This window comes from Sturnus vulgaris, chromosome 5 (assembly GCF_052056855.1).
Source record: "Sturnus vulgaris isolate bStuVul1 chromosome 5, bStuVul1.hap1, whole genome shotgun sequence".
NCBI lineage: Eukaryota > Metazoa > Chordata > Aves > Passeriformes > Sturnidae > Sturnus > Sturnus vulgaris.
In genome coordinates this window covers 53,292,559-53,318,075 of record NC_142247.1, presented here as the reverse complement: position 1 = coordinate 53,318,075, position 25,517 = coordinate 53,292,559, and the positions used below count along the sequence as shown (strand labels likewise).

The 25,517-nt window shown below is 36.7% G+C and overlaps 1 protein-coding gene across 1 annotated transcript in view; it reads left to right on the top strand.

Moving 5' to 3' along the window:
• WASL (WASP like actin nucleation promoting factor) overlaps window positions 1–25,517 on the top strand; it is a 50,529-nt gene that overhangs the window by 19,116 nt on the left and 5,896 nt on the right. Inside the window, exons 2-8 of the mRNA XM_014877731.2 lie at window positions 6,744–6,878; window positions 8,142–8,228; window positions 8,758–8,854; window positions 13,759–13,782; window positions 18,617–18,785; window positions 21,963–22,005; window positions 22,291–22,444. Of these exons, the coding sequence (XP_014733217.1) occupies window positions 6,744–6,878; window positions 8,142–8,228; window positions 8,758–8,854; window positions 13,759–13,782; window positions 18,617–18,785; window positions 21,963–22,005; window positions 22,291–22,444 (709 nt within the window). The remainder of the gene's footprint in view (window positions 1–6,743; window positions 6,879–8,141; window positions 8,229–8,757; window positions 8,855–13,758; window positions 13,783–18,616; window positions 18,786–21,962; window positions 22,006–22,290; window positions 22,445–25,517) is intronic.

Here is a 25,517-nt window from a genome sequence, read left to right as displayed (position 1 = left end):
CATAAATAGCCTCATACACTGTTTTTAGAGGGGAAAACTGCCTAGAATGACAGTTAGATTTATCTATTGTACTTATTCTATTGTGTGGGACCCTAATCCTTGCAGTCCTTCATATAAAGGTGTCAGCAGTAAACAAGAGTAGTCTGCCTTCAGCATCACCAGTCCTTTCTCTCTCCAATTTCTTCCTATCTCAGTTATTTCCCATACGTAACTGAAAAGTAAGTACAAGTTGAGTACAACTTGTGAATACTTCCTGAGGTTTTTAAAATTTGGTGGTGATGTTAATTTGTGTTCATATTTCTCACTGTTAGGCCTGAATTCCTATACCATCATACTAGACACCCATGCTTAAGAAGGTTGACTTACCTACTCTCCAGGGCTAATAAATATCGTAGGATTCTGCACCTAATTAAACTGTTCTAAGTTTCTGTGAAAGTGCTAGGAAGTTTTTTTGTCTACTCTAGCAAATGCCTCTGCTACTTAAAATGTTGCAATTGTTAGGGAAGTGTGCTTGCATGTTTTTTATGTGGCCTAGTTAGTTAGGGGTCATTTCAGTAGTGGCAGGCTTAGTCAATTTGTTTAAAATTACCGTTGGGAGAGGTTGCAGTGGATGCCTTCTGTAGGAGTGCGTGGTGGAGAGAACATTCTCCCTGGAAGTGAGTTATCAGCCCTTCCTAGCAGGAAGGGAACATACTGTTCCCACATGATAGATTCCTCAATGCCAAGAAGAAAAAGCTACAATTTTTCTTGAAACAGGACTACTGTGCAGAAGGAAAATTAAACTGCCAGAAAGAGCAAGTAGAACTTGGTTGTGTAGCGCACCGAAGTCTTCCCTTGAAAAAGGGATGGAAGTTCTGGTGTCTGGTCCCTACAGCGGATTTTATGTTTCTGTACTGAGTGAGGAGATAGAATGCAATAGCAGTATTGAGTCCTGAAGAAACATTGGAAGCTCCATATATTTATGACACTAAAGATAAGGCAATTGCAAAACAACAGCGAGCTATTATCACTTGTCTGATTACAATTTCATTTGCATTGAATAACATGAATTAATTAAAGTATCAACACTTAAAAGTGTAATTGCTAAAACCTAAGTTTTGGGAAAAAACCTAAGATTTAAAGTGCTGTCTCTGCTTGATTAGTCAGTGCTATATTTTAGTTGTTTCTTTCCTTCAGAATATTTGTCATCTGGAGAAAAAAAATGTTAGCCACTGATTTCTGTCTAATTGCTTAATTATCTGTGAATGAATGTCAGTTTTCTATAGAGCATGGTCTCACTTCAGCTTCTTGTCTTTCTCATTCACAAGTCTTAATGATACTGTTTCTGTATGTTCTTTCATGACTCAGCTAATGCTAGGCTACTAGAGATCGCTTTGCTACTGAAGCTTCCTGCTGTTCTTGTGGTCTAGATTAATGTTAGGACTTCCTAAGCATTTCTACAGTGAAGTGGTACTTGATATTAGCATCCCTGTGTTCTGAACGCTGCTCTCTGAGGAAAACTGTTGTGGCTGTTGTAATGGCAGTGAATAGCAACAGCTCTTCATTCTAGAAGCAAACTGTGGGCTGTCTTCCTGGTCTTGTATCAAAGAAGAAATGTGCTACCCAGGAGCACCCAGCATCATCTGGTCAGGCTGCAGTATGTTGGCTTAGTTATAATGAGGATTTCCACCATAGCGTGTCTTAAAAATACCTGCCGTGGGCATCTTCTCACCAGCTCTAGTATTGACTAGTACAACGTTTCCAGATAATGCTTTATGGAAAAGAGAATAGAAATACTGATTTCTGTTCTTACAGGGTTTGGATTGCACACAGCTATTCACCATAGCTTGCTTTTTCCCCCCAGAAATGTAAAAGTATATAATTGAGCCAAAAGTCCTCAGACTAACTTGATGAAGAAGCTACAGCCATTTTGTAAGCATGTTTTTTTTCAAGAGGTTACTCTACTTGGAAGCAACTGCTACTACTTGCATTCATGCCTTACAGGGCAAACTCTTCTTTTTTTTAAAATCTTTTCTTAAATGTTTTATTTCTAAGACACTTTAAGGAGCTGGGAAGGATAACTTCAGAAAAGCAAGCCTGTCATGTGTGATTAACTTCTGTGTGTATACAGGGTTCTGCCCCTTTATGACAAAAAAAATATCACTCTTAAAATTGGGAAAATGTTGGAAGTTAATGCTAGTGTGTCTTCAGTAGTACTGTCAAGATGTAACACAACTGTACTGAACCACTAGAGAAATACATTAAATCTAGGTGCATTTGTACAAGCACCAAAATGGGAGTGAATAAGCACAGAGGTGATTTTGTAGCCCTTAAACTTAACTGGACAGGACACTGAGCAAATGAACTCTAGGCTTTTTATTCCCCTTTTTGTGAGCAGGAGCTTGGCCTGGAAGACTTACACAAGTCACATCCAACCAAAGTAATTTTATAAGCCTTTGAGCTTTGCACCACAGCCTGTTGTCAGCTGTTTGTAAACACTGGAAAAAAAAAGTTCAAATGGGTCTTGCTTTCTGTTCTGGTGTATACTGAGGTGGCTGAATATTTTGCAGCTTTAAACATGCTGCCACTCTGTTTTGACTTTTGGCCCAATATATTTTAATGTCTGTCAGCCCTAAGCCATGCATTGTAATGATTCTTTCTTGTAATGAGATGTGCCACCGTCTGGGTTGGCTTGCTGTTTTTCGAGAAACACTTGAGTTACAGCAAGTCATTAATTTGACAGGCCACTGCAGCAAATGTTTATACCAGAAGCCAATCAAAGTACGCAGCTATCTGCTGCCCAGTCAGAAACTGTCAGTGGCTGTTGTGATCTCATTCTGCAGACTTGTGGTGACTGGTTGTGGCTAAGTTTTGCAGGCAGAAGGTGTTTTCATGAGTTTTTTTGTTGATATCACATATCCTGCAGTATGGGTCAAAGGGTAGGACCAGCTCTTCCAGTGAGACAGACAGTGTACAGCTGACTACACTTACTGCTTCACAGCTCATCAGCTTGAAGGGTGTGACAGGTTCCTGGAATCAATGGTATGTCCTCCAGCTGGAGGTTGACTGTGGGAAAAGTAAAGGGAACTGAGCAGGGTTGGTTTTCACCTCCATGGCCCGTCAGTTTCTGGTGGACTACCTTATTTTTTACCCTATGCAACTTTTCTAAATATACAGCTAGATAAAAAGGATGAGGTCTTGGCCAAAACTCTTAAAAAAAGCAGTAGTGACAACTTCTAAATCCTCCTTCTGAAAATACAGTACTAACAAAGTAACCTACTACATGTCAGAAAAAAATACAGTCATTATGTTGAATCAGTGGTCTGACCAACTCTGCAGAAATATTTACATATAAAAGAACCCATACTTTTAAATGCAAGATTCTCTTCAAGTATGCTGTGAGAAACTGAGCTGGGTATATTAATTGACTTCCAAATAGACAGTGAATACTCAATAAATGCAGTAGAATACTCAAATTATTACTCAAATACTCAAATTATATTTGTGTAAATGCTCTCAGATGCTATAATTATGCAATTAATTTGGAAGTTTTAAAATTGAATTTATGTGGCTAGGATTCATATTAAATGGCAGTAGATGAAGTTTTATTTTCTCAAGTTTTAAATCTCACTGTTAGTCTGTAAATTCCAAATGGTGTGGATGATTACTTTTACCGTCTTTGTTCCAGAAGCTAAATAGCAGAAGGCTTGGCACCACTGGTCTACATAATGAAAATGAACAGGGAATAAAGTAAAAGGAGTTGGATTTTATTGTCCTTCTCCTCCTGTCCCCCCCAAATACACTTTATATATTTTCCTGTATTGCACTTTTAATAAAAAAGAGATATGACAACAGAATTTTTAACTTTATATTCTAATATGCAAAAGCCTCATTGCAGCTTGTCAACACTAGGAATTTGTACAATGCTAATGAGAAAGTTAAAATGCAATTGAATGTTAAACTTGGTAGACCTCAAAACAAAACCTACTTTAGATTCAGTGAAATCATTTTCTAACTTCTAAATCAAGCTCTACTCATAGGGTAACCAAGTATACATTAAATATATTATGATTATGCAGAATGAGGACACACTCTGTAATATTCTTCTTTGTACTCATGATGTAGGTGTTGGTTCAAGGTTTTGTAAGCAGTTGTCGAGTTATGACAGTTACTGGTTTATCCAGATAATCCAGTTGGTGCTTTTGCTGTTAGATATGATGATAAGCAATGCATTGGGAGCCCTGTCTTGACACAGGTCACTGTCTCCTGTGCCTTGAATTTTAGTTGTATAATTCCTTCCAAGGCCACCCATTTCTGTGATAAGTCCTGTGGGGGAGATGTTATTGGAGCTGGACTTGTCTTGGAGTGTTACGAAGGTTTCTTGCAGGGGTGGCGAGATAGTTGCTGTGGTTAAATGTGAACTGTAGAATGGCCAGTTTTGCTCCTGTGTGTTGTCTTGTGTCTAAAAGGTTATCAATTTAGCAATTAGACAGTATTGGAGAAATGAGGGGAGAAGGCTGTTAGAGAAGCAGAGGTTTTGAACAAAATCTGCCCAGCCGTGCCCAAAATTAGATATTGCCTATTTGCAACATAGAAGGGAAAATGACATCTCTTAGATGACATTAAGTTGCAGATATAACTGTTTAGTTGTGGTAGTATGGCTAATTCTTAGGTCCTTTTTTACTTGCCTGACAACTGCAGTTATGATTAAATTACTCATATTAGTCTGTGGGTTATAGGATTATATACTCCACACTTAGTTGTAGAGCATTTGAAGAAGCAACTACAAAGCACTCTTCATCAGACAGTCATGCTTTAACTTGTTCTGTACGTTACCAGCAAGATCAGTAGTCAGTCTGACAACTTCTGACGAGGTGGCTGCAAAGAGAAACACAGATATATCTTGACTTGTGAAAGTTAGCATCACAGTGCTTGGGCAAAGGTTATGTAGCTTCCCTAAGGTGTAGCTGTCAGTCTGACTATATTATGTTGGCTCTATTTTAACAGAACTGAAAGTTTTTTGAGTAAAAAAAAAAAAAATCCAGTGTAACATAGGCTACTCTTTTGGGGTTTTAAGCCTTTTGAAAAGTGTGACCATGGTGACAATAATATTTAGTAGATAGTCTTATAATGCAAGAAGACATGCCTGCATTCTAGATGTCTGCTGTTTTGGCAAGTCGTCAGTGTTGATGAAGGCAAAGTAATCCTTGTTGAGCAGGTGGGGAAAATCTAATAGGGATCCCATTACTCAGATTAGGTATACGTCATCCAGAAAGGTCTTGGAGCTGTAAGAGATCTCAGAAAACATCTGCTTAATATTTCATAGTGATAAAGGAAATTGATAGTGAAAAAAGTAGAGAACAAAGCAAAAAACAATTATTGTGACCCTATGTTCAAAGGGCTAGCAAACTGGATTCATGTAGCATAAGTCCCATCCCCATGCAAAGAAGGACATAGTGGGACTAGTTAATATCCATGTAAGAGTGACAGCGGTAATGTGTAGTGTGATTTTTTTACTTTTTTTCCCTTGGTCCAAGAATGACATAAAACTAGTGTTGCTTCCTAAACTTCCTAAAGAGAACATAGAGGCCAAAGTAGTGTGGCAAATATCTATAAAAGGATGTGATGCATAAAGGAACAGCTATGAAGCCATCAACACCATCTCTTAGTGTAAGAGTAAGGAGGGGCAATCAACTGAAACTAGCAGGTGGCAAAAGTGTAGATAAAAGGAGCTAATTATTCATGCAGTGCTTAAGAAAACTGTGAAACACAATCCTGTCCAGTGTTATCATGTTCAGAATTTCACACAGGTCTGAAGAGTGAATAGACAAATTCACAAAGGAAAATTGCAGTATATGCTGCTGACCTGGAGAACTTTGAGCTCCAGCCTGGGAGCAGTTCCTGGGGATATGCTTCCATAGTTGTAATGGTATATTCTTGTATTCTTACCTTCTTTTGACATCTGGTGCTAATGGAGCATAGATCCTAGGCTAGATAGCCTCTGGTCTGGCCCATTGCAGATCATTTAAGCTTTATGTCCTTATGCCTTGGCTGCTAAATAAATACTGTTTGAGAACTTCCATTTTCCTTTCCTTATGGGACTCTTAATATGAGACACATATATACTACAAAATATGCTCAAGAATGTTCTTGTGACTGAACCAATCTGGTGTGGAATAATCTTCATCTCTTACTAAAATCTCTCAGTTTGAAAATGGGACAATTTCTGGTTGCCAACTGGGAATGAGCTCATGTGAATTCTCAAACCATGTCCAGGAATTTTTGGAGTTTGCTAGTTGGCAAAATTCTGTCAGAGACTACTTAAACAATTAAGCAAGGCAGCCAGTTGCATTCCAGTATGCAGGAGTGTGTCCAGGCACTGTGCAATTTACAGTTTCATCTTGAGTATTGTGTTTGTATTCAGTTTGAAGTACTAAACAGACATTTCCTAGTGTAGTAGGGCTACTCTGTGTGACCACCATAGTTACTGATCTGCTTCTTATAGGCAAAATCTCTTTGCTAATTTTCAGGAAAAAGAATGAAAAGTTCATTTGGGTTCTTAAGGTGTCCAAATCTTGCCTAGAAGTGAAAATCTAAAGCCATGGGAGTGATTTGGGGTAATTTGAACCTTATGGTGTTAACTACCTGAGAAATCAGCAAAGTTGCTGCCTAGAACAAGGAACAAAACTAAGAGATGCTTTGGGAAAGGATCAATTATAGAATTTATGATTTTTTTTTAAGTAATAACTGCCTTTTCTTTTTAGACTATGTCTTCAGCAGTTGTTCAGATATACGCAGCAGATCGCAATGCCTTGTGGTCAAAGAAGTGCTGTGGTGTAGCTTGCCTTGTAAAGGACAATCCGCAGAGGTCGTATTTTATCAGAATATTTGATATTAAGGTAAGCATCTTTTTTCTTTTTCAGAGCCTTTAAGTTTGGTTGTATTAATTCTCCATTTTTTAATTCAATGAGTATAGGTTGTAGCTATGCTTTCATAGAAATTCTCAAGTAAATGTTGTGCTTTAAGCAGTGCAATTACACTTGTTATCAATAGGCAATTGCAAAGTTTTCAGGTACTCTAAATTTAAATAATTTAATATATTTCACCTTTAATGGATGAAATAAATATCAATTTTTTTTCAGTGCTCAGAAGCTGTCCCCTACAGATCTGATTAATCACATTAGTGGAAATTAGTATAGTGTCACTGATACGGATAGCTGTCAAAATTCTAACAGGTGTTACTACTTTGGATGGTTTAAGAAAGTACCGGTTGAAAACAATCTTTTTGATCAGTGTGTTGCTGCATGTGAAAACTGCAGGATAAACAAGTTGTGCGTTCTGACTTTCTGGGGGCTTGGAGTGGGTGGCTTTTCTTTCATACTCGCTCCACAAAAAATAGACTCGTACTGAAGATCTTTGTCCTATTATAATAGGACAACTTAGGGGAGTGGGAACTGAGAGACGAAGTGTCCAAGATGTGTTTGCATGACAAAAATGATGCTGAGAAACCTAAGCCCTACTGACTTCGCTGAGACTTTGGAAAGCTTCCCATTATCTCTGCGGCCAGGAAACAGCTCCTTATCTGTCAGTATTCAGTGCTTGAAGTCTCTCAGATTTGTTCAGAATTGCCAGTTGGCACTTGCATTTGACTTTGTGATTTGGTCACTTGATTTCTAAGACTCTTGTCAGAACCCTCTTCTTTTGGTGCTGAACTCTAATGTTGTTTAAATACATGAGACTTCCTTAAAAGATGAGATTTTTGTTCTCTTTAAGTTAAGTGTTTTCAAGTCAAGCTTGAGATAAGAACAGGAGACTGGAAGCCTCCGTTATTGCTGTTGCTGTTTTGTCCCTGTATTCCTGTGACTGGTCACTATTTCTGCTCTCAGTATCACTGTTGCAGGGTTGTAGAACCTGAAAGCAAGTTTCCAGAAACATCCAGGAATTTGAACAGAACACAGTGACCCAATGGAATAGGCTTTCATAACTCTTCCACAAGCTCTGGTGCACTTTGATTTTGATTGATCCATTGGGTTAATAGCAAGGTAGATGTTCTACACTATGCTGTGTCTAATTCTTAATAGGTTCTATTGTAAAAGAAGTTAAACTCTGCAATTTCATCTGAAGTTTTATAATCTTCTTTTTGTTTGTTTTCTTCTTTTCAGGATGGGAAATTACTGTGGGAGCAGGAGCTGTACAATAACTTTGTATATAATAGCCCTAGAGGATATTTTCATACCTTTGCTGGAGATGTGAGTCTTAATGTCTTTGAATACCTATTTTAAAATGCCTTTGATTTGAACAGTATCTTCTTTTAATGTAACTGAGGTTGTTAATTAATTCTATCAATTATTCGTAAAAGCTTATTTGTTAAAGGAATTTTTGTGGTATCTCAACCAGAAAATTTAATATATAATACAGAAGCATAAAACGTGGTTCTTTATTTTCAACTTTCTTTAATGAAATTACATTTTGACTTGCAGATGATATTTATGATATATAATGTAATCTTAAAGCCCAGATTTTCCTTTCTCTTCCCTGTTTTGATTTGAAGCGACGAGATTTTTTTCATATCTGTTAGCTGTGATCATTAGAAACTTGATTAGTAGAGAGACATTCCTAAGATACAGTGTTTCACTAAGACTTGGTTCCAAATCTGTGGTGATTTTTTTTTTTTTTTTTTTTTTTGCTATGCCTTAAGAAATGTGTAGGACAATATTTAAGAAAGCCTGTAAAACATTTTCTTACTTAGTCATGGCCGGAAATATTAATGTTTTTCAGACATGTCAAGTTGGTCTTAATTTTGCTAATGAAGAAGAAGCTAAACTATTCCGCAAAACAGTAACAGATTTACTTGGACGACGGCAGAGAAAATCTGGTAAATATTCAAAGTAATCTTAAATTCACTTTTGTTTGTGCTGTTTTGGGGAGGGAAGCAGGAAGCTACTGCTCTGTCTGAAAGCCGCTGGAGGCACTACTGCCATATTTATATTTTGAAGTAATTATGCTATTAAACTGTGCTTCTCTCTCTAGTGTGCAAAAATTAGTACTTTTGTGAAATGACTCACCTTTGTATTCTGTTCTATAAGTGTCTGTGTAAGCTGAGACCCCAAGGTTCTGATTTGAAAATACAGATTGGGGGAAACAAAAATTGTAAGCTGACATTTGGTAAACTAGAAGTCTGTCTCTTAAGTTGTTTTCATATTTGAATAAACCTTCTTATAGCCCTAGGCTGTTTATAACTGATTTGTTAAATTCAGCTCAAGTGGGTTGTAACAAAAATTTTACCATCTGGTATGTTCAGTAGTTCATGAATTTTTGGCATTGATCCAGCAGTTAGTAGAGAAAAATCTTTTATTCAGAACTAGTGATTTTGGCTCAGGCGAAGAACAGAAGATATAATGTGCCTATACTGTCCTTAGCAGCATAGGACAGTCAGTGAAGCACAGCATGCTTTTTGCCAGCTGCAAGATGCCTTTGGGGGCATGGTTAGTGCTTTAAAAGCAGCTCAGGCTTCCTACAGACCTTGTCTTGGTCATTTTCCAGGGAGCCCGTGAACAACTTTCCTGTCTTGACAGCCATATGTCTGTGAAGGATAAAGTGGTACAAAATACAGGCTTGGAACAAGTAGATGTGTTCATGCTTGCTGTAAGCTGTAGTGTGGACTTGTATGCGAGCTACAGGATGCATTTTTGTAATCTGTTCTGGAGTTGTGCTAGCAATGCATTGTAGGCAACTGTAAAAGGAGGAAGTCTTCATCCTGGAGAGCTGCCCTTGCTAGTACTCTTGTGAATGTGCATTATCTGTATGTATTCACTTGGATTTCACCAAGGCATGGTGACTCAGGAGCAGAGCACTTGTTCCAGGAGCTCAAATGACTTCTTTAAGATTCCCTCAGCTTAGAATAAGCTCATAAAGTTTCTTGAGAAGGAGTGGGATCATTAAGAAGTGGCAATTATAAAGTTTCTCATACTCATATTGCAAAAGTAATTTTGCATCTACTGTTCCTGAAGTTTTACTCTATTGCATGTTGGAAACAGAATGCACAGACATGATGTGGAAGTTTGCATTATTTGCCATAGAAACTTTGCTTGAAAATAGTGGTCAAACCTTCTGTTCAGAGTTTTTCTTCCACATAGTGAGTTTTTTTACAGGACCACATTAAGTTTTTTTGTTTACTTTCTGAACTAATATCTTGGTTTGTATGCTAAAGCTCATGTTACTTCGTATATTGTTTTCACAAATAACTCCACCTCCCCAGACATTTGCAACTTCAAGACAGCTTTTATTTAAAAAAGAGAATGAAATAAAAAACAAAACAAAAAAAAAAACTTCAAAACAAAACACTTCAGGTTTTTCCTTGTTAAGAGCTGCAAACCAAGAACTTAAAACAGTTACAAGATTCCTTAGTCATGCCACCAGATGGAGTTCTGTATTTGTCCTTATGACTGTTTAATTGTGCTTCTAAAATAACAGGCTTTGCATTGTTTGAATCAAAGCTGATTTGCTCTTGGTGTTTATTTATTTATTTATAAATTCTTATATAAAACATATATTAATTTACATGTATATTTTTATATATATACAAATGATACCAGAGTTGCATATCATTTATAATATTAGTTAATTAGTTAATCTTAATTTCACAGTCACAGAGGGAATAGTCTGATAATTTTGATGCTTTTCTGTTTTAACGGGATTTTTACTTTCCTACCTTCCAAACTATGTTTAATTTCATAGCAGTGCCGCTTGAGATGCTTTCAACTCAGCTATCATTTAGCATGTGATCATTTAGCTGCCTGTTGTGCCATTCCAGGCTTGCTAGGTGACTTCTCCAGGAGTCTTATGGCAAACGTAGATTGTTGAAAGGTAGCAGTAACAGCAATTCTGGCTCACAAAGCTAAGGCTTGGTGCTGAGGTTAGTACACAAAATACTGTCTGACAGCTAAGAGAAGACACAACAGTGTTCTGCTCTTCCTCACTCAGCATGAAATGCACTCCAACATACAGACAACCCCTGAGTAAGTGCATCTGGAGTTCCAGAGAATGTACAAAAGAATGTACAGAGAATGTACAAAAGCTTGCAAATGTACAAAATATCAAGTAGAGAATAGAATGAGGGATGAAGGTAGAGAAAGAATTCTTGATCTGTTGTCCTAATCTTTCTAATAGTGTTGGGTTTCTTCTCTGGTTTGGATTTTCATTTTGGGGGCTTTGGGTTTTTGGTTTTGGGTGTTTTTTGTCAATTAAATTCTTAACCTTAGATTAGAAAGAAATTGCTATAATTCATTTATTGTCTGTAGGTTTACTTAAATAATCCCTCAATTTACTTCTTAAACCAATCCCAGAACAGTTCTCCCTGTAAACAGGGTGAGCACAGTGTGTCTCTTCTCAGTGCTTGTCACTGCAGATACACTCACACTTTGGGTATTGCACATAGATACTATTAGTTTTTATTTTTATTATCTTACCTTGGAAATGTTAATGCGTGTACATGCACAAGTGCATTCTCCACACACTGAGCACTCATCACTTAAGGGGAAACAGACACTTACTCTTAACTGCAGATAGCTCTTTCTGAAGCAGGAGGCTTCTTGATTAGTTTTAATGTACTGCTTGTAGCTCATGGGTGGGAGCTCTGTTGACCTTCTGTGAAACTGCTTTTTTACTTCAGAAGCTTTTAGCTCCTGAGTACCTTCATAATAGACTTCATAAGTTTCAAGGTAGATACTTCATATGGAGAGGGATTTTTTTCTATTTGCTTTTGGTTTTTTCTTTCATCTTTGGTCACAGCTTTTCTTTTTGCTGCCTGAGTGACAAGGGCATCTCTAACCTGCTCAGCTTGCATTGGATTCAAGTCTTGGCAGAGATTATTCTCATTTCCAGGAATGCTCATTGAAGGGAGCTATGTTTTTTGTACATAGACAACTTCTGATATTCGTCTCTTTTAGATCAGTAGGCACATTCATCTTCAAAAACCCAAAAATCTGCCACTCTTACCAGGTCATCTGCACTTCAGGAACAAAAGTTCATACTTTTTTGTCAGCAGTGGTAACCACAGAAAAACAGGGCTAGTCTCTTTGGGCCACAAATTAATCTACCCAGTAAAAATTACAGGAAGTGTATATAATGTTTTGGGTTGTTTCCCACTATTTTTTTCTCTTGAACTATTTATTATAATGAAAATTGTAAAGGATTCCTATGATTTGACTCAAGGCTGTCTAACACTTCCTGTGAATGCTTCCTGCTTTTGCCATCTTCCCATCCTATGACAGATGACTTGCAACCAGTCCTGCACTCTCCTTTGCTGTCTCTGAGTTGCTGACTAGAACTCTGATTATGGTCCAAAGGTTAAGTTGGGGGTTTATTATTTTTTTTTTAAATCTGTTCCCAGGGGACAGTAGAAGATGTGGTTTCTTAAACAGAATCTTATAGGAAGAGAGAGCACAGTACTTAGCCAAAAAGCCTTTTTTTCTTTTTCTCACCTCAGATCTGATACCTTATGCTGAGGTATCTTTGCAGAGGTTCTCCACCTCTATGCATCAAACTAACCTGCTGTGACCTAAAAATCAACTGTCTTTGGAAGGCTTGTTCATAAAAAGTTGATTCTCTCTGGGTTTTGGTCACCTTCCCATGAAGGTTTGATGATCTTGACAGATTGCTTTATTCCTACCTGAAGATCAGCAGACTGTCATGAGGCTGATTTGCCTTGCATACTTAGGATTGTATATTTTGGGGGGTTTTAAGTATTCCTAGGACAAGGTCAGCACCATCTGTGGAGGCACTGTCTCCCTTCTGGTATCTATATCTTTATATCTATAAATCTGGAAAAATATAGCAAGTTAACAGTTTTTCTGGGGCTTGCTGGAAAATTAAGTACCTGTTACAAATTCTTATTATACAACTCTTGGAGCCCCTGTTATACTACAGATACTCCAGATCCTTACAGAGCTGTGGCTTTTGTTGCAGTGAGATGATAAACTGCTTGCCTTTAAGGGTGCTGCTAAATCCCAATTTCTTAAGGGTGTGTGTAGAGATAGACAAATAGTGTAGATGTGTACTGAGGGTGGATAGGAATTAAAAGAAAGTGAGGGAAATCTTTAAAGGGAAACTTACTGTTATAGGCTGAGAATATTGAGGTGTGAAATCTTTACGTTTTAAATCATCAAGCCAGGTTCTTCATATTCTTTGAAACACTGTGTTGCTGTGAATAGAATATCATATTAGTATCAAGGAGAGTCTAGTTTTTTCCATACTGTTCAGTTACCTGTTGGCTAACATAGGTGAAGTGTCTTGCCCATGTGTGTCCAATTTTTTATGCATAAAGCATAGAATTAATTAAATTTTAGGCTCTATGAGGGAACAATACTCTAAAAAAGCACTAACTACATTTCAGGTAAAAATGACAGAACAATTTCATCCAGTGGACATCAAAAAGCATAATACTTCAAGAATCTTACTTTGATAGGTTGTATTTAAAACAGATACTTTTTGAATATCTCACTCCTACTTCATGGTTGAAATTCCTGAAAACAAGTCAGTAGCTATTGCCTTATGCTCCTGCTCAGTTTGTACACTTGAAATCAATGCTTATTATCTAAGATTGGGTTTTCTTTTTTGCTCTGTAGTACTTTTTTTCAACTGCACAAGTAGACTTTAAGGATATTAATAGATTCCTGAGTTTGAGGTCAAGATCATGGAAAGCTTCACTAGACACTAAAATTTAGAATTAATTTTTCCTGTGGTACCTATGATTAAATGACTCTTTTTGTTTTTCAACAGAAAAAAGACGAGACCCACCAAATGGTAAGCTTTTTGCATGAATCACTGCATTTTTTCCTTTTGCTGTTATTTACTGTTTGTGTATAGCTTTGTTTCAGATTTGTTCAGGATAGTCATGAAGTGACAAAAGCCGTAAACTGGAGGTTGCAGTAGTCTTTCTATTTCTGTTCTTCAGTATTTGTTTAGTTGTGGATTGAAAACTTTGTGGCTTAGCTGGCATTTGTAAAGAATGTTTCTGGAGGAGCATGTTGCAAGTAGTAGAAAGGGTCCTTTAGCTTTAACTGAGAAGAAAACTTTGTACCTTGGATTTGCTGCTTGATCTTCAGAATATGCACATATAAGATCACTATACAAAGTTAGTCCATTTGTCTTAATGGTAGGCATAATAATGATGGATTTAGTAGAATATAATATTTCAGTTTCAGTATATCTGGCTAACAATGTAACATAGTCTTTTGGGTTTATGTCATATGTTCATCAATATTAAACTCCTTTTGAATGAAGACTTAGTTGAAGCTCCTTGCCTCTCAGGAGCATGTCTCACTAACATGAAGATGCAGGTTCCTCAGGAGATCTTATTAAATTGATGGAAGGAATCAAACTATGTATCAGTTTAATAAAGAAGTTTTTTACCGTCCATTCTAAAATCATGAAGAAAGCACGTCAATTATACCGAGTTTGGTGGTTTTGATTTCTGAATTCACATTGAAGTTAAAAAAGGATTTCTCTGTCATATTTCTGTCAGTGATGCCGATTGTAGATCACAACATATATCTGTGAGTTTGCTGCTTGAGCAAGGGTAGAGTCAACTGATCTTCTGAAATCTGCTTATGGCTTGAAGTGGTTTATAGCCTAAAATTTTGTTCTAACCAAGTCATTCAAGCATCTCTCTGCAGGTCACCAAAATAGGTAATTCATAAATAATTTTGAATTATGGAAACTAATGATTCCTTTTATATACCTAGATAAAACCTCCCTCATATGGAATACTTCTCAAAAAACCTCTTTTTCTTTTTCATGAACTTCAAGTTTTGAGGAAATTCAGGCAATCATCAGTTTAGGTCAGGCATTTTTAGTATAGATTAAACTTTGACTGGGCTGTTAACGTTTTGAAACAGTCATAGTAATACCATCTGTGATGGTCTTGCCATCTTTTCCGAGCTTTCAGGTTTTAACTGCTCTGCTTACCTAAACAGCACATCCCTGATAGCAGTATCTGTGGAGCAGATGGGAATTAGAGCAGCAGTGATCATGTAGTAACACCTCCCACAAAAAATTTAGTCTGTTATAACACAAACAATTTACTGGTCTAGTTTGCTATCCTTGAATAGTGCAAGATTTAAGAAAAATAAGCCTGCAAAAACTTCTGTGCTTAAAATACTCTCCATAACTCATGCTGTAAGACCTGGGAACAATATTTTTCTGAGAAAAATTCTCTCATGCTTAACTTGCAGTCGTCGTCCCTATGCTGAATCTATTCTGAGTGTTCTGTGGAAGATAAAGGGTTTATGCTCAGTGTTCCAGATTTATAATCACTTCAAAGGTTTCCACATCTGTTTTTTAATAACCTGTTTCCCTGCGACATCCACTTTCAAAACCTGTCAAAATATTTTCCTTTTCTGATTTTATAAAATTCTGTAATGCCTGGTTTCTCTGCTGGTGAAAGGTTGTGTGGCTGTGTCCTCAGTAGTGACAGATAACACATGGTCAGGGCATGGATTATAGCCTCAGGTTGTTGCACTTTACACAGACTTTGCATTTCAGTATTTGGAATTAAGATTAGAGGAGATACATACTATCAGCATGTAACTGGAAGAAAGAAAAACCCCACCTGTTATAATAACAGCTAGTTTTTATTTTACTCTATATATGCAGTTTCTGTTCAGTAACTGTTGGGGAGAAAAGATGAAACACCTGCTTTTTTGTGCTGGGTGTTAATGCATTATTAGCTCTAAAACTGAAAAACAAGAACAGTCATATTTCTGTACTGACATGACCCATGGTTGAAATCCTGTGAGGAATTTTGTTTTACTGGGGCTTGTTAGTCTGGATTTTCTGCATACATTGAAGCTGCATGGAAAAAGCACTTGGTCTTTTGTATGATGTTTTCAATGATAGAGATTTAAGTTGGTTTTTTTTGTTTTTGTTTTTTTTTTGTAGAATTGCAGGATTAAACTCAAATTGGCATTAACTGTTATGTAAAATGTATTAGTCTGTAATTTCCTGGGATTTATGTTCTACTCATTTGTAATAGCTAGGGCTCTTTGTGCAAATAAAGAAGAGTTACTGTGGTTGAACTGACCTCATAGTGAAGTACTGATGAGGATGAAATGAGGATTTGTCAGAGTATTAGGTTTTGAGGGAATCCTGAAGAACCATGTGGCAGAATTTTGTTTCAGCTGTTAACTAGAACAGTTTGCATTTCTTGTAGTACTGTCTGTAGTCTGGGACAGATACCTGGAGAGGCTTTAAATAAAATATAGGCTAGAATTAACATTTCAAAATGTTCTGTACAACGTTTTCTGGAGCCCCGTCTGAAGATGTCACAGATATTGGTAACAGTGGATGCTTAAGGCCACTGTATTGTCAAGTACTTCCTAATGATGAGCTCTATATGCCTCTCTCATCTTCATTTATTGAGCTGTCTACACCTGCTGGGGAAGGTGCATGTGTAATGATGGGAAAAATTTTACTGGATATAAATATGGCAGTTCTAGAAGAGTACAATTCTTTCCAAGGTTCTTTTATCCCTCGTGGACGTCTAAGGTCTAAACCAGATGGTAAGAAAAATTTTCATCTTTACATTTACTGTGACTTCTTGTAAGAATATTATTGTCAAGGAATCAGACTATCAGTCGTTGATTTTAGCTCAGCTGAATAAAACTTCCATTTGCAAATTGCTGCTGCTTTACATACAACTGACCACGTTTCATTAGTTCAGGATTTTATATACAAAAAGATGCATTTCACAGACTGCTAGAAATTGAGAGAACTTACTAGCATTATAAAAGTAGTACCTGTTTCTTTTTTGAATGTCAGTTCAGCCATTGAAACTGTAAGTACCAATATAATAGGTGAAAATGGACAGAATATAAAGAAAATGTAATATGTGATTAAAGTGAAGATTAACTGCTAGTGTTTTTTGTTTTATAGCAAGGAAATTAAGACTGTAATTTTCAATTCATTCTGAAGATTTTACTGAACCTATTGCTAAGTTTAGAGTTGATAATATTTGATTAGTCAATTCAGTGCTAATTTTAAGTGAAACTCTAACAATGCAAGTTGTTGTGTGTAGTCTTATGTGGCCAATTTATGTTTCGGTATTCTCAAAGAATAGTTGTCTAGATCAAAACATTTCTAGATAAAAGCATTTCTGCTTAGCAGAAAACATTTTAGAATTTTTTCATGCAGTTTTTAATCTTGTCCTTTAAGATTACTACAGGAGTGTTAGAGTTGTCACATGTTTTAGATGAGTTTTGTCTAGCCCAGTGTGACGTTTCTGCTCGTTTCATGTCCTGACCAGTACTGGGTGCTTCCCACTGAGATGTTTAACTGCAAGTGTCAGCTGTGTTATCTGTTGTGTTGTCTACTTGTCCTTTCTGATTTTTATATTGGACTGTGAACATAAGGCTTGTTGGTTCTTTCTGAATGCAGTTATGAAAAACATATGAAAACATATGAAAAACCTTGTCAAAACAAGGTTCAGATTTATCAAAGTCTAGTTAGACTTTTTTTATCATCTGTCTCTAGTAAGACTGTCTTTCTTCAGTTGATTTGCTAACGTTGGGTCCTAACTCACAGGGAGGTAGGGAATGTTTTCAAACTATTTCTGGCCAAACTGGTTTAAAATGACCTGCTTAAATCTCATTCTTCCAAAAACTGAAATTACTTACCCATTTTGTAGGTTTATTTAAACATACGCCTGTGTATATGTGTATGTATACATATGCATGTGTATGATAAATGCATAGATTGCCACTTAGTATTTAAGTACTGCTATCACTTGCTTATGTCAAGAGTAATCTTCTGTCAAAGTTAAAAAAACCTGAGTGGAACATGTGCTAGGTATGTTCATTTGCTAGTATTACACAAGTAACATAATATTAAAATGCTAAAATTACAAGGACCATGACTCAGATGCATTCTAAATTACTAGAATAGTTCAGAATTACTTATAATTTCGAAAAAAGTTTGAGAACATAAATGAAATACACAAATTATGAATTATATTTCTAGGTCTCTTTTTGCTGCAAGACGTTTCTTATCTGGGACTTTACTGTTTAGAAAACCTGTCAAAGAGTAAGACATAAGAAATCCTGAATAGTTCCACAGATATTGTCCTATATTTGAAGACAACAGTGTGTCCAAAACAGCCTTCTTCTGAAGCTGTTGTGATGTTCAGGTTCTGTGTTTATTGGCAGAAGGCATTCCCATGTGGGACTTAATAAATGAAGGTTCTGTCTCCTGAAAGATCCTTTTAGTGTGGTGCCCAGGTAATGGCCTGCTGGCTCTTTGGTCTGATTGTTTATGAAAGTTATATCTTTGGTCTTATCTAGGACTGTAGCTATGCTGTATCTTACTTAATGTGTCTCATCATTCCATGTGTTCTGTGCATGTGACAAAAAACAAGTTGTAGTCCAGAAAATATTCCTGTTGCTCTGCTCTAGCAACATTTTTTTTTCATCAAATATCTTAGTTTATTCATCTGACATCCAGAACCCATCTGGATGTATGTAGTATGTAGAGCTACAGCTAGAGTCCAAGTATTCTACAGCTCAAAAACAACTCCCAAAGTTTGTGGATTGAACGTGGCGTTGGTGAAACACCGTAGTAAAAATCCTCTACTTTACTTTCCCAGGCCCAAATCTACCAATGGCAACTGTTGATATCAAAAACCCAGAAATTACAACTAACAGATTTTATACTCCACAAGTCAACAATATTTCATATACCAAAGAAAAGAAGAAAGGAAAAACTAAAAAGAGAAGATTGACAAAGGCAGATATTGGAACTCCATCTAATTTCCAGTAAGTATGTTCTTGTGTTTGGTTTTGGATGGGTGGGAGTTTTACTAGGTTTTTTGGGGGAGGGCAGTAATGAGATGTTGGCATTTTGCTTTTCTGATTTTTTTTTTTTTTTTCCCTGTCAGTTACACTTGAATCTGTAACCTGAACTAAGTAAATACCAGCTGGAATGCTATGGGGTTTAAAAGAAGGTTAGCTTATACACAAATGAGGATTTTCCTGCAACTCTAAGCAAATAGTAACTTGCTATCCAAAATCAGCTTAGAAAACACTTCAGCTGCATAGAGGTGCCTTATTGAAGTTGTCAGCTCAGTGGAGACTCATAGTCAGCCTCAATGGTCAACTCTTTAACACTGTGATTGCTACACCTCCACATATTTAGCTGTGCATTGTCATGTGAAATACACATTTGCGTCCTGACTTGTCATAGCTGCAGAAATTACTTGCCATAATTTCATCTTTGGCATTCTGTTTACAAACTTTTTCAGATGTGTAGCCTAGGATGTGTATCTTGTCATGAAAATGCAGCATACATCCTTCAGGAATTTTTCTTGTTGTCATTTCTTACCTATCTTTAATCTTTTATCTTTTGGAGTAGTTATGACGTACCACTTTAAGCTTCATTTTCATGAAACTTGGTTTTGGTCACTTTACTCAATTAACTGTTGCTTTCCCGAACATTAATTGATGTAATAATCTTCTGCCTTTTAAAATAAATGTACTTTATTTGCTGAAGCAGCTTTAAGAGCTTGAGTTAATTACAGGAGAGATCTGTTTCTATGAGATGAGCATGAGAAAACTAGTGTGACATTTACATGCCAAGTGAATGTCTTACTATTTTGAACCGGTGTGTTGCCTCATTACACTGATGTGTTTTCCCAGAATAAAATTCCATTAAAATAATGTTGACATTATTAGTTACAGTGACATTGCTGCACAGTGTTTTGAGACAGTGCTCTGTGGAATGGGATAGTGGATGGAACCTAAAAAAGGTGGGCTAAAACACTTCCCAAAACAGACTGCTTAGAAAATTCAGGCATCAAACTTATTCTTACTGATGTATCAATGTAGTGCTACTCTATTAGTGTCACTTGAACAGAAAAATACAGAAAAGAAGGAAAAGGAAACAAAAATGAATGGTGCTTGGTAGCTGGTCACTGTTGTGACTGTACCGATGCAGACTTGAGCATATGTGGACAAAATTTGCATTATCCAGTCAGACCTCTGTTCAGAATTTGTGGAAAGGTCTGTGCAGCAGCATAGACATAAAATTGCTTTGAGACTTTGTTTACGATGTCTATCCGATTGTGATCCAGAGAAGCTGAGAGTAAGGTGATAAAATTTGTAATGACATTCAAACAAAAGAGATCTTCTAGTATCATTAAATGTAACATTAAATTGTAAATGTGAACCTTTACAGAAGTCTGTTGAAAGTCTTTTTGCCTTTAAGGTCTCTTTAGGTTTCCTGTAGAGTGCAGCAGCCATGTGTCATGTTACTACGTAAAATATGTTAATTGCTGGTTTTGTACAAACATATGGAAACTGGCATTTGGTATTGTTAGGCAAATAAGCCAGTAGGATAACTTGTATCACTTGTGTTGTGATATTCGTGAAGACCAACATGGTCACTTGCTTATGCCAGATCAAAATTGCAATCAGTAGATAAAATTTTTTAATGCCTGCTGTTAGACAGATGTGGAGTTTCAGTGTTTTGAGAAAAAAAACAACAATCTGTACTCAACATGAATGTAACTTATTACTGTATACATTCTTCTAAGTCTCATCAGGCTTGGGGTTACCTGATAGGTATGTATTTGCATTTAAAAGATCTGAAAAACGTGTGTTACAGTCAGTCAGTATGTACAAGTAATTTATCTTACACTGAAGGGTGAAAAATAATGCTAAAACTATGACATATAAAACATTAGTGTCAGTTAAGTGCACTAAATTGAGTTGTATCCTCACAATCTCTTAAAAGAGCATCCCAAGTCACACAGATGTGCACAGATATGTGGGTAAGATTATATTAGTGGTAAACTAATATCGATTTATGTATACCAGGTTAATGCATTGTGATCAGCTGTGAGACCCTGTTAGGAAATGTATATCTAATTTATGTGAAGCAAGCTGTAGCTTAGCATTCAGAATTCTGTAATCAACAAATCATCCCATATTTTAGTAGTTAGTTAAAGGCATTTAAATAATCAGGCAAAACAGGGACTTCATTGGTTTTCTATTTTTATGGCATAATGTCACTTTAAACCAGACCGTTTACTTTTCTTGCTTCTTAAAATAAGTAGTTACCCAATCACAGTTACACCAAAACTGATCATTGTATTTCAGTATTTTATGCTGTGCTGTTGATAAAAACAGACCCAAGCAAGAATACAAGGTTTGTTGTGCAAGATGCTGTTTAACAGCAGCCAAATAGTCTTTGTAATTTAGCAAGCTTAGCCTAGACTATGTTGGCTACTAACAGCTCACCTGGTATTTTTTATAACTCTGAGTTGAACTTCCTGAAAACTGTATCTTGCTTCTAAAAGTCACCATATGTGAAAAGAATCACAAAACATGGAATCGTGGTAACATGGCTCTCTTTACTATATCCAATAACAGTATCATGAATTAGCTTGGATGGACACAAAACTCATCTGTTTTCTAACTGGTTATAGCTTCACATAAAATAATACTTTAATAGCCACTTGAAATGGCTACTAGAAGATTAGGAAGATGGCAGCTGTAAACAGTACTGACTTATCTTTGAAAGATGTGAATAGGAAAGGGGTGATAGGAGAACACACAGTGGTGACGAGGGAGGAGGAGGTTTTCCAGCTGCATGGCACTGAAAAATTTGGCTCAAGGTCAGTTACTATGTAAAGGCTAAACTTCTCCTTGATCTCTGTGCAGTCCTTCCATCATTATCCATATGCACCCTAGGGTGGCATGAAGCCTTCATATTTTGCCACAGATTGTAACCTAAGGAGAGAAATTCTCCACTTGGTCTTTGGGACATGAGACAAAAAGTGAAAGTAAAGAAGTTTTACTGTTCCGTTCTCACGTGGGGCACTGAGGAATAAGAATTATTTAGAAGCTGGTAGTCATCTCCAGTTGTCTTGGTGTCCTCTTACTTTAGCTAAGATCCTTTTTATGCTGATTAAATAGACTTTTCTGCTTTTTTAGACACATTGGACATGTTGGTTGGGATCCAAACACAGGTTTTGACGTAAGTAATTAAATAAGTTATAAATTGGGATTTTATGATGTGATGTAAACAGATGTTGGAGTAGAAGGGAATAGGCAGGGGGACTGAGGGGGGAAAAGATTCAAAACCTTCAGTTTTTCATGCAGGGTCCTTAGCCCTCCTAAAGTAGTACTTTCCAATTTGTACGTCACCTTGCTGTTTCTTTTAACTGTATGGTTTGTGGGTATTTTTTCCCCTAATAGAAATGATATTTTAAAAATACCTCCACATTCCAAGCTACTTAAAACTAATGTATCTGACTTGCAGGTGAACAACTTAGACCCAGAACTGAAAAATCTGTTTGATCTGTGTGGAATTTCAGAGGCTCAGCTAAAAGACAAAGAAACTTCAAAGGTCATATATGATTTCATTGAAAAAACAGGAGGTGTGGAAGCTGTTAAAAATGAACTGCGCAGACAAGGTGAGATTCTTTTTATTTCTACATAAAAATTACCAGGGTATTTTTTGCATTAAGGGTTAGAGTAGAAACTGCTGATGGTGAGCAGTTTTTAATTCGCTTCTCTGGGCTTCATGTCACTACAGTTGCACTGGATCATGTTTCCATACAATATACACTATGTAAAAAACATTCAGGCATGACCCATGAGAGTACTAGTCCCTGAAGAATAAGGATATTTATGCCAATTAAGTAATTTCCAGGACCGCTTAGTCTGAATGCAAAGCTACACAGTATGTTTGATACAGATTTTTCAGACTGTGTATGTTAAATATTTATTTATAACCTCAGTCTTATAAATAAAATGCTGGAAGCCATAATGCTGTTGTCAGCTGTAGTGGTAGTAGATGGCTGGCAGGTATGTATGCTGCCTGTTTACTCTGGCAGCACTCTGAGAGCATTGCAACACCTACAGACCTGCAATTTTTTATATTTTTTAGCTAGTCTTTTTCTAATCTGAAATTACAAATACTGGTTTTGAACATACTTCCACTGCAAAAAAATTCTCAAATAAGTTGCTGTCTGCCTAACCTTTAAATGTGACCTCAGCTGATTCATTATCTAGTGGAAGATAGCAAGTCAGTTTACGATTACACTGCCAGTGTCAAACTTTGAAAAATTTCCTTAGAGCTCTTCTCTAGAGAAAAATTATCTGAAGTGAAATTACAACCGTTTGAAAGCAGTGAGTAAATTGTTCAGTGACTGAAGAGATACAGAATCAGAGTATAATGACTTGTTACATTTTTTCCTTAGGTCCCCCTCGGTGGAGTGGTATGTATTTGAGCTGGCATCTAAGCATATGCTTCAAAGCATTCATGCTGTTGTGTGATTTCTTTCCTAGATGATACCTTAGTCTGCACCTGTTTGAATGCAATACTAAAAAATAGGTTTGAACTTCTTAGTTAAATTGCAAGCAAAACTGCCAATTACGAATTTTTTTCTCAGTAAGAAATCTTGTCAGCTTCTCTATAGAATCTTAACTCTGTTTTAATGTTTACAGGGTTGTTGATCCCAGATTGCTAACTTTAAAAAACTAGGTTGAGGAGACTTGTCTTCTGGAGTCTTATGACTAGCTTAAAATATTTTTAAATGCCTATTTTTCTATTTTGTATATGTGACCTTCACATTATGACCATTTGCATGTATGCAATTAAAAGAAAAATTGAATTATCTATAATATGCATGATGATAATCTACCTCTGTGCTTTTTGATAGAGGTAGATAAAATATTCCAGTATTTCAGTGGGTTTATCCACGATTGTGGTATTTGATGTATGGGCTTGACTGCTGTTTGAAGTGTTCTTTCTCAACTGAAAAACATTTTTCTGTGTTTATTGCAAGAATTTCTGTGCTTACATATTCACCCTGCTAGGATGCTGACTACAGAGTTACGGACAGACCATTCTGCTGAGATGGAAAATATTTTCCTGTTTTCCCTGCCCTTTCCCCAGCTTTGGTACTAGTGGTTGTTTTTTTGGTGACAGTATAATCTATAGACAATTATACTAACTTTATTGTTAATAGCAGTGTACTGATCAATGTGCATTAAAAAAAAAAAAATAATTTTAGTGTTTTGCTTATACCATTTGTTCGAGGGAGAAGGGAGAGAGGATGAGTTAATGGTGCTCTATCCTTGCTGCTCCTCTTTCATTTCATTGCAGCTGACTGCAGACAGGCAGAATGCTGTTTCCACAGATTGAATGTAGCATATCTCTCTATTTATAATGTGAATAAACCATTTCCCCACAGGAGATCCTAGCTTGTGTACGAAGTCTGGGGGCAGTACAGGCTCTGGAGCCGTGGCCACGCCGTTACCTCCTCAGTGCTGCAAGAGCCCGTCTGTAGTGCTTGGCGGGTTGTTGCACTTGGTGATACCGCCCTCCAGTGGCCGGAACTACAGCCACATCAGTCAAAAATTGCAGTTTCTAAAATCAAGAATGTTGGCACTATGTCTGCTGGAAAATACATGGCATTTCAGAGGCAATTCTCTCTGTGTTGTTCTTTTGCAGGGGTAGAAAAATAGCCAGCAGCTCATGGATCTTAGCAACATAAAACATGATTTTAAGAGTAGCATCTTTTTTCTAAAGATGAGCAAGGAAGGAGGCATTGAGGTACTAGTGACTCCTGCTTCCCCAGAATCCCTTTTTTTTTTTTTTTTAAGTCCCCTTCTCTGTGCTAGTGCAGCTAGTCTGCTTTCTTTGCAAATAACATGAAGGGGATACTAGAAGAGGTAAAGAAGTATCTTCTTGAGTGTAATACCCTTTTTGGTATAAAGGCATGTGAAATCAATCTTCAATTTTCTTAGTTATATGATGCCACCTGGATTATTAAGTAGTTACATTCAGCAACCACACAACCTAAAGTACCATGAGCCATTAGATGCTTAATGGAAGAGGAAATGAACCAGTGCTATTTAAAAATGCCATTAGCAAAGCAAGTACATTTCAAGGCCACTTCACAGAGGAATGATCCTGTGTGTAGCCCTAAAGTTGTTTGCTTTTGACAGCCCCTGGCATAAAGATATTGTTGGAAGTAATTTTCAGTAAAAGAGACTGAGAGTCAGCTTGTCCTTTATGCTGCATTATAATGCATTGGTGGGGGGGAGAGGAATGTTATTAGAATATACTGCTTCAAAAAATGCTTGTTTCAAGAGTTACCTAATAGAATAATAGATTAGAAAGTGGAAATTGTGTTTGACTTTAAGTGTATTTTCCCCTTTTTTCTTTCCTAGCTCAACAAAGTTTTACAGGATTCTTCTGAATTTTATCAGTCATTCTATGTATTGCACCTGCTTCCTGCAGCGGTTGACTCTTTTGCAAAATACACAACTGACATAGGCTATGTTTAGCTTGATTTGCCATATAGGCATAGCTTATATTCAGCTGTATCCAATTTATTCCAGAATTGGTAAAATTTGCACAGGCGCAGAGATCTTTGCAAAAGGCAAGGCACAGCTTGTGTTCTTTTTCTGCTGGTCTCTGAAAGACTTACGAGTATTGAGTAGCAGGTAATTCGAAGTTGTTTTGTTTCATTTCAG